This window comes from Micropterus salmoides, unplaced genomic scaffold, assembly GCF_014851395.1.
Source record: "Micropterus salmoides isolate LMB-PRFRI ecotype aquatic unplaced genomic scaffold, ASM1485139v1 Ms_hic_scaffold_6, whole genome shotgun sequence".
Taxonomy (NCBI): Eukaryota; Metazoa; Chordata; class Actinopteri; order Centrarchiformes; family Centrarchidae; genus Micropterus; species Micropterus salmoides.
Window position 1 is genome coordinate 16843097 of NW_024044348.1, and position 10076 is coordinate 16853172.

At 39.6% G+C, this 10076-nt stretch overlaps 1 protein-coding gene across 7 annotated transcripts in view; it reads left to right on the top strand.

Moving 5' to 3' along the window:
* The window catches only part of LOC119890333 (beta-2 adrenergic receptor-like), a 29027-nt gene extending 22296 nt beyond the window's left edge, over nucleotides 1-6731 (top strand). For 2 of the 7 annotated variants that reach the window (XM_038701553.1, XM_038701557.1), the window contains 3 exons: nucleotides 4410-4499; nucleotides 4612-4979; nucleotides 5387-6731. In XM_038701553.1, coding sequence (XP_038557481.1) covers nucleotides 4697-4979; nucleotides 5387-6312 — 1209 coding nt within the window. In that variant the 5' untranslated portion in view covers nucleotides 4410-4499; nucleotides 4612-4696 and the 3' untranslated portion in view covers nucleotides 6313-6731. Of the gene's footprint in view, nucleotides 1-3640; nucleotides 4980-5386 lie in introns of those variants that run through there. The other 5 variants (XM_038701556.1, XM_038701558.1, XM_038701552.1 and 2 more) reach the window with 3 other exon arrangements.
* Nucleotides 6732-10076: the final 3345 nt, after the last annotated feature.

Genomic DNA, 10076 nt, shown 5'->3' on the forward strand with positions numbered 1-10076 from the left:
AGAAACCTGGTTTAGATCCCTCCCTCCCACAAAATTTTAGACCAATTTCAAAACTGCCTTTTATTGCAAAGATTCTAGAAAGAATTGTGTCCAAACAGCTGCTCACTGTGCTGGAAAATAACAAAATATTTGAAAAGTTTCAGTCTGGTTTTAGGAAGTACCACAGCACTGAGACTGCCCTGCTTAAAGTCACCAATGACCTTTTAATGTCTGCTGATGAAGGTATGTGCTCAGTCCTTGTACTCCTGGACCTTAGCGCTGCTTTTGACACCATTGATCACAACATCATGTTAGACAGACTGAGGCACTGGGTGGGGATCTCTGGTACTGCCCTAGAATGGTTTTCATCCTACCTGTCAAATAGGAAGTTTTGCGTGTCTGTAAACAACTATGTCTCTTCATTCTGTCCAGTTAAATATGGTGTGCCTCAGGGGTCGGTCTTAGGACCCATTTTGTTTTCCTTGTATCTGCTTCCCCTTGGACATATTATCCATAAACATGGCATTTCTTTTCATATTTATGCTGATGACACACAAATATACTTGCCCGTCAGATCCACAGACCCTGGAATGCTGAGTTCACTTAACAACTGCCTTTGTGAAGTTAAAAAATGGATGTCAAATAATTTCCTCCAGCTGAACTCAGACAAAACAGAAATCCTGGTCATCGGGTCCCAGCAGATGGCAAATCAAATACTGCCATCTGCTGGTTCCCTAGTAAATCACATTAAGCCTGTGGCAAAGAACCTTGGTGTTTGGTTTGATAGTAATTTAAATTTCGAGCAGCACACCACAAAGCTTGTTCAATCATGTTTTTATCAACTTAGAAATATAGCAAAAATTCGATCTATGTTAACTTTTAAGGACACCGAGACCATTTTACACGCCTTCATCTCATCACGCCTGGATTATTGCAACAGCCTTTTCACCTGTTTAACCCAAAAATCTATTGATCGACTCCAGACTGTCCAGAACTCAGCTGCCAGGCTTTTAACCAGAACAAAGAAATATGACCACATTACTCCTATTTTAGCTTCATTACACTGGCTCCCAGTATGTTTTAGAATTGACTTTAAAATTCTATTGATCACTTTTAAAGCTCTTCATGGCCTCTCGCCTTGTTATATTTCTGACCTTTTAGTCCCATACGCACCAGCACGTACCTTGAGATCCTCGGGCAGAGGTCTGTTGTCTGTTCCAGAGTCTCGACTGAAAACTAAAGGGGACAGAGCGTTTGCTGTCAGGGCCCCGAGGCTCTGGAACAGCCTGCCTGAGGAAATCAGGTCGGCTGAGTCAGTGAACTCTTTTAAGTCCCTTCTTAAAACATACTTTTATAGGAGAGCTTTTCCCGATCTTATTTGACTTTATTTTATCCCTTTTATTTTATTCTATTTTACTAATTTTATATTAAATTTTCATGCTCTTATCTTTTTTTTTTTGTATTATTCTTTACACTTGTTAAAGCACTTTGTAACTTGTTTTTGAAAAGTGCTCTACAAATAAGGATTATTATTATTATTATTAAAGTCCATTAAAGCCCCCCTCCAGTGTATTTTGACATTTCTCTGATATTTCATATTTTTCTGAGTCATTTCCTTACAATGTTGATTACCCACATAGTTCGCCAAATATTTTTTGACAAATAGCTTAATTTTGTGCTCAAAGTTGCAAAAGTTGCTTAGTTGTTAAAACAGGGTGGTGACGTATGACTATATACTACTATGTCATTCTCCAAGCTTCCGCAGGTGCACTGTCATTCCTCGTTAAAAAACTATAACGCCGTCACGCCTTGTTAAGGCATCAAACCGATAAACATTGTTGTGAGCTAGCTAACCAATTTATCATGTCATTTACTTTGAACTTACAGTTGGTATGTCTCTCTGTGTCTGATTGTTGGTTTGTCTTTCTAGCTTAGTTAGCTAAGTTAACTAAGTTGTAGTTAGCCAGGTGTAGTTAGCTAGCATAGTTATTGCAGAAAGTTGGCTAACAGAGGGTCTTCATTTTATTTTTTATTTTCCTCCTCATGGTTTAGTGTGCTGTTCATTTTCATTATGGCATTTGTGCATGTGGTGTTGGAGGACAGATGACAGAAAACGTGTCGCAGTCTGCAACATGCATTTTGCTGACGGCTGTTTTACCAATGCATTGCCGGAGGAAATCAGAAGTCTTTACATATAGTTCAACAGAGTAATAGACCCCCCCACCTCCACGGTAAAGTAAGCGCACCATAAAACGTAGTGGGAGTTATTGTGTGCAGTGCGTGACAGGACCATCGACTGTATGATTACAGCTAATACGCACACATTAGTTTCTATCATTGGTAAGTAATAGCTACTCCTGCCAGCATATCGTTGACAGCAACTCTCCAGCCGGTCAGTTTTTGGTTGTCATGGTAATTGATTACGTCTGACTATTAACCACACCCCCATTCTCTGTTTGAGAAAGAACGTTAACCAAAAGCGGCAGTTAAAACTGTCTGGAGGGGGGCTTTAAAAGAGGTGAAAAACTCCATTTGGGCTCTGCACAGACACCTTACTTCACCTATATCACTGATGCTTGGTAGATGGGTACCAGTTTTAATTACCTGCTGCAGAGCTCTGCTGTTCTTGGCTGTGGAAATCCCATGCCAGTTTGTGTTGATTCCACTCAGGATTCTTTATTTTACTCCTCTGTTAAAGATAATAAGTCCTTAAGTACTACAGCCATTTCTGAGCTTTCAGCGTGTAGATGTGAGATGACCACGTCAGGTTCTCTGTGATGTTGATTCCCAGGAACCTAAAACTGTTCACCTGCTCCACCTCACCTCCACTGATTTAGACAGGGGTGTGTGTCTTTATCTCCTTTTTCCTAAAATCAACGAAAATCATCTCCTTGGTTTTGCTGACATTGAGCAGGTTGTTCTCTGTGCACCACTCTGCAAGATCTCTGTTGCTCTTCCTGAGGTTTCTTCCATTTTGTACCCTATTGAAAGGTTGTTGTTCTTTTGTTTTTCCTCATTCAGATCAAGAGTCTAAGGACAGAAGTTGTATGTTGTATAGATTGTAAAGCCACTTGAGGCAAATTATGATTTGTGACATCAGGCTGTACAAATAAAACTGACTTGTACAAATAAGACTGATATTCAAATTCAAAGTAATCAAACAGTTGTGAGGTCAGACAAATTTTTCTGTCTTTTTGTATGCAAATCCTCTGATGCTGCATTAAACCCTGAACAATGTGCTGGTCACAGAACGCACACCCACAAGTGTTTTTCTGTGCATCTCAAGAACGTCTCATTATTCAGAGGCTAATTCACTGCTGATGACAGCTGTGATGTTTCGTTGACTGTGTTTCTGCGCCCAGAGCCAGAGTGAGAACATGGGATTTGGTCTGGTTTTGCTCTGGTCTGAATATGTCCATTCCTGTTACCCTTTGTTTTCTTGGATGTGTGTACCTTCCTAGTCTCCAGTCCAGTGAACAGCATAAATGATTGAAGGACCCTTGTATTTAGTTGTCAGCTGAGAAAGACATTTGGTACTGAATTTAAAGTTACTACATGGGTACTGACAGCATCGGGGTGCTTCCAACAGTGTTAGGGCATAAGAACAGCATGTAACCAGGACACACATGTAAAAAAAATCACTGTCCATAGAAACAATTCTTTGTAGACAAGACCACCATGTATATGCCTGTTTTTGCAGCAAAGACTGTATAATCTAAAGGAATTCAGAATTTTATCTAAAACATTTGTAGGGTAAACTGCAACATTAACACACCACATCCCCACACATTTAAACATGGCACATACCCTAATGTTTTCAAGAGTTTACAGGTTTAGCTCTCCAAAAGATCAGTAAATTATTGGATTATGTGATTGGCTAAATATATAACACGGCATTACTGTAAAACAATAAATACAAGCTATTTTTGGAGATATGTTTAATGTACAGCCATGAAATTCACATTTATCAACATAATGAATAGCAGCTAGGTGTATGAGTTGTTTTTTGTTATGCAGATAGTACAGGATGATATATCGGTCAAAAGCAAAGACCTTTACAAAGTAGTAACTCCAAATAAATGACTAGCTTGACAGGAGATGGGTTTCAAGCTAAAAGCCATCCAGCAAGACTAGATGGTGCTTTGGGTTTTGGCAATTAATATGAATCACTATGATTACCCTAGATGCAGACATTTGCAGCCGAAACACACTGCAGAGGGCAAGTCAAAGTGTTAAGTGTTAATGATTTCCATTAAAAAAGGGGCTAACATGTTCTGCCCTGAAACACCAGACGGTCAAAATGTCTGCCCTTAGGGATGAATCTTGAGAAATTACAAATTGAATGTGATTTTCTGCAATAGAAAAGTATTTATAGTATCTATAACTATTTCTTGATTGGTGATATATTAAAGTTTGGTCTCTTTCAACAGCTGGATCTCCATTAGTAGAGAAGATTTGCACAAATCAGCCCATGTAAAACAAAACCAATTGGGTTCCATTTCTTGAAAAAAACAAATCTGGTAATAATGCATTTGCTTTTGTACAGTAAGTGTGCACAAGTGAAATATTTACTTGCAATGTCCTTTGCATTTTAATAATTTTGGAAATGATAATTATTTTTTCTTTCGTTAGGATTATTTCTCAGTCCAAGACATGGTTTCCTGAGTGGCCCTACCAGCTACACATCACAAGGGGTAAAACCAGTCTATCTTAGGCCATGACTGCTCTGCTTCCCAACGTCAGTGTTCCTGGGAGCACAGCAGTTCTGCTGCCAACTACAGACTATTCGTTTAACCTGACTGCAGTTTCTCAGGCAGGACTCGGTTCAGGCCAGTCACTGGCACCCCTCTGTACCCTCTGTTGCTGTGGATTTCTCAATCGCACCTTGGCAGTGGTGTTCATGGTCAGCCTTGCATTTGCCATCGTGGTTGGAAATGTGGTCACCCTTACTGTCTTTGTGCAAACGAGGCAGTCGCGAACACCACAGGGATACCTAAAAGGTAAATGTTCTTTGCCATCTTACCACTAAATGCTTGCTGGTTGCAGAATGTTTTCCATTTCAGAGGGTTATTTAAACTGAACAGCCAATTGTAAATCAGTGTTGCTACGCTTATGCATTCCACAATGATAATCAACAGGGACAGTTCCTTCCAGAAGATATTCAGTACTCTGACAATAAATTAAAGAAAATATATCAACCTACAAATATCTAGTCTTGGTAATTTATTACAGTGCCTCTTCTGATTGACTCCTCTCAATTTTAATCCAAAATACTAACATTACAGTGAAAAATCAAGTTTAAAAACACTGCACTTTTTAATTACGCTATAGCTGGAAATATACTGACAAAGAAAAAGCCTGGATGCTTCTCCTTAGACCTCTTCTTCTTGTTGTCTCTCTCTGACAGTGTCTCTGGCTATGGCAGACATGATGGTTGGTGTCCTCGTAGTCCCTTTCTCTGTCTACACTGAGATCTCTCTGATGGTGACCAGCGCTCCTCCTATTTGGTACCAGGGCAGTTCTACTTCCCTTGCCACCTCCTCTTCTCACAGCGGACAAGTGAGCCCTTGGCAGCCCTGCATGTTGATTGGCCCAGTGTTCGCTGGATGCACCTTTGTTTCCATCAGCACCATCTTCCTCATGACACTGGAGCGAAGTGTGGCCATCTTACGGCCACTCCACAAGGATGCCTTGGTGACACGGAGACGAACTCTGCTTCTCATCCTGCTCTCCTGGGCTGCCAGCTTCCTGCTGGCTCTTGCGCCCCTCATCTTCAGCAGCAACTTCACTTTGGAGTACAATGAGTGCAGTCGTATGTGTAACTACACCCCACTATTGTTTGGAAGCCAGCTGCCACCTGATGCCAACATTTTGTTGTTATTCCCAGCATTTGACTTCACTCTGCTAGGTGGCACATTAGCAGTTAACATTGTGTCTTTCACTAGTATCCGACGGTACACCCGAAAACGCAAACTGCTCTCAGAGGGGAGTCTGAGTGATGGAGGAGGACAAGGAGGAGGTAGTGGAGGAGGAGGAGGAGGAGGAGGGGGAGGGTGCCCTCACAGGCCCTCCTTTTCAGACATCAAAGCTGCCAAGACAATTGGCATACTAACATTCGCCTTCACAGCATCCTTCTCTCCGATCGCAGTGTTTGTGCTCGGTAACGTGGTGGGATACACCTGGTGTAACTTTTCCTTTTTTGCCTTCTGGATCCTGACAGGAAACAGTTGCTGTAATGTCATTATCTACAGTGTCAGGGACCACCGCTTCAGGAAGGGTGTGACCCTGCTCTTTCAGCGAGAACAGTCCCCCCCACATGGTGAGAAGACCTGAGGCATTGAAACAGCACATTCAAACAGCAACAAGCGAATGTTTTGTGGCTGCTTTCCAGTAAGTTTGAATTTAATGGAATAGTTTGGCATTTTGGGAAATATGCGTATTTACTTTCTTGCCAAAAAGATAGATGCCACATCTCTATGGTAAATATGAAGCTGGAACCCTTGGCTGGTTAGCTTAGCTTAGCATGAAATCTGGAAATAAGGGGACTACACTGGCTATGTCCAAAGGTAACAAATTCTGCATCTCATTATTTAAATGAGATCTATTATACTGCATTTCCAGTCCTATATTGTAGTTCTGTGACTCCTCTATGGTAGCTTTGCATGATTCAAAGAAAACATTTTTCTTTCTTATACTGGGACTTCATGCAGGCCCTGTCTGAAACAAGCTGTAGATGCTCCTGTCTCTTTAAGGTCCTCTACAAAGCCCACTGTCTTCTGATTGGCCATTGTCTTATGTGTTACCATGGGCGAGTTCAATTTCAAAACGTTTTGCAACGGTTTGCAACATTTTTGGATTGAACAACATGTTTCATTGCAACGTTGCACAACGTTCTGCAATGGGCTTCGAGGTATGTTTCCTCCCGTTTGGTGGGTGTGTCTCAGGTGTTACCCAATCAGCTGCAACAAATTTGTAAACACAACAGTGTTAAGAAGGCACGGAAATGCAGTGTGCTTGTGTACACAACAGCGTGTTCAGGGAACCAACCGTTAAAAAAACGCTTTGCTACGTTTTGTCAGCAAAGACCTCGCCCCAGGTTCCGCAGGGATGGGGCTGCATGTGGGTGTCGCCAGCATTCTCTGCCTGGAGCAAATTACCATATATGGAAATGACATCATACCGAGCCATTGGTAGAAATAGCTGTTCAAAACAGAGCATTCAGAACAGGGGGAACAGTGTAACATTGTAGATAATTCATAAAATATGGAAAAGCATAATAGGTCTCCTTTAACGCATTGGATGAGTTGTGGTTTTACGAGAGATTATGTTAATATAGTGTAGTATTTCTTGGATGTAAAAGCACAACCTGTTTTTATTTTTTACACTTAGCTTTCTGTACAACAAACAAACGAGATGCTGGCTACTATACTAATTAGTGAGCTTTAGATGTGCGAGCCTTGGACAGAGCCAGAAGATGTTTCCTCCTGTTTCCAGTCTTATGCTAGGCTAAACTAACTGTTTCTTGGTTCAAGCTTCAAATTTACCGTATATCCATGAGAGTGGTATCAACTCTATGTCCACAACTGTCGAATTATTCCGTTAAATCAAATGTAAAGTCCATGTGAATTTAACAAAAATAGTTCATTCAAACATATTGAACCAGATATTTAAAACAGATTGCAATCTTTGTTATTGAGAATTGTAAACGGAAATCAAATTCAACATTTTTTACCTCCATCCACATTTGTCTAATTATTCCATTGCACAATAAAGCAGTTTTCAGGATTGAACCAAACCCACATACTATGGGTCTTGAGGGAAAGGGCCATTATAGTGCCATAACAAACCACATCCTGTCCTCTGGCCTCTCTGTCTTGCCTTCGACTATTGTCAAGCCTCTTTCCTGACACTTTACTTCAGAGGGTTTTTATGAGCATTTCAACAACTTCAGGAACCAAACCTATTGCATTTCCAGAACTGCACTGACAAATACACTAAACACACAGTTAATGCTGTTTTTTTTATATCATTAGTCGGTTAGTCATCTGTTAATTTACAAGTGTGTTATTTGTGTGTTTAGAAATCTTGCTACACCTCATTGGAATAATGTGGATTACAAATGTTGCAGTTAATGGAACAGTTCTTACCATAGATTTGATTCTGCGGTGTTACATATATTTATTTTTCAGCATCTATTTTGAATCTATTGTGATAATAATCTGCCTCAAGTATGAGAAATGCACTTTATCATTTATTATGTGAGTCATTTGCATTGTGCATCGTGTCAGACAATGTTCATTCTGTACAAGTTTTATTTTTAGTGTTTTATAATATTAGTTATTTTGTCTAAGCAACTGTGAATGAAAGAATCATGTGTGTATTTATTAACTCAGTATAGACTAAATGAATGGGATGCCAAACACAGAGATTTAGTATAAAAAGCATTATGATTATAGCAGACCCCGATATACTGTGCCGGCTTATCTTTTCAGGGTATAATGTATTTGTAATAGAATGATCTCATCAGTGTGTCAGCTATAAGTCTTGTGTATTGTTTGGAATTCTGTATTGTACAATTTGACGATATAATAATATACATATAAATGAGATAGAAGCACCTTTCGCAGCAGGCAGGCTATATATTCATTCATGATAAAAGTGTTGCAGTTCATGTAATTCATGTAATTCTGTCAAAATTGACAGGCCTTTGATATAGCAGTGACACACAATAAAGAGGATGTTTTTCATGCTGTCAATTGCTCTAAATTGTTTCCAGATGAGTTTTGTGACTTTACAAGGGTTTTCCCTATAGTTCAATCAACATGATAGTAAATGACAAAAACATGTGCAGTTTACCATGAAGTGCCCCTTAAAGGTGTAGTTCTACATTTTGGAAAATATGCTCTCTTGCCAAAAGTTAGATTGATTGATACCACTTCAATATGAAGCTAAAGACAGGAGAGAATTAGCTTAGCTTAGTAAGGTTAAAAAAAATACCAACCAGCAAATATAAAGTTCATAATGATTGTTAATTATTAATTAATGATTAAACAAAAACATATGTGTTCTACAGTGAGCTTTAGAGGTGCTGGTAGGTGGATTTCATTACCTTTGGACAGAGCAAGACTAGCTTCCCGTGTTGCCAGTCGTTGTGCTAAACTAAGCTAACCGTCTCATGGCTGTAGCTTCATACATGGTGGTATCTTCTCATCTAATTTCAGCAAGAATGTGAATAAGTGAATTTCCCAAAATGTCTAACTATTCCTTTAAAGCCAACTGATCGACAATCCAGTGCATGTTCATGGAAGCATTTTTTAATATCAAGGGTGCTGTCATGTACTGCAAGTTGACCCAATAACAAACATCAGGGAATTTAATGCTCAACAATAACCAAAAAGAAATCTCATATGTGAAAATCTCATGTGTGAACTTCACTGAATGAATGAATATCTTGCATGTACAAACTTACAGCCATTTTTTCTAGCAGAAGAAATCTGTCACAATCATGGAAATGTTTGAAATCTGCATCCTAATCATCATTGGTTCTGTGTAAGAAAACAATTCATTATATTGTGCTGATATTGAATCACTGTACAGAGTTGTATCAGTAGTGCATAATTCATCAATGGTGATTGAATCAGATTTGGTAACAATAAATGTGTTTGGGAACATTTCATTTGTGAGTTTAATGGGGTTCAGTGTGACAGTAATGCTCTCAGCTCACCGCTGTTATAGTCACGGCTTTAGGAGTTAACAAGCTGCTTGAAACCCACTTCAGCATTCTCCATTTACTCTGGAGTATTATTAGCTTGTTCCCACTGGGATCAAATTTGTCATGTTATGTAATGTGGAGAAAGATGTAACGGTGCAACCCAGGACACCTAGATACCAAGCATGAGGCAATCTTTGATAGTGTGCAGGTAAGAAAGCAGTGTAGAGTGCTGTCTCATCTCTACACTGAAACATCTAAAATAGCACAGCAAGAGGGTCTTGAAATCTAGTGACCCAAATTGTAATTTCAGGAATGCGTGTGCTTGCAGAGTTGAGGAAAGAGTTTGTATTTTACAGTTACTCTGTTAGGGAGAATCTTGCTATTT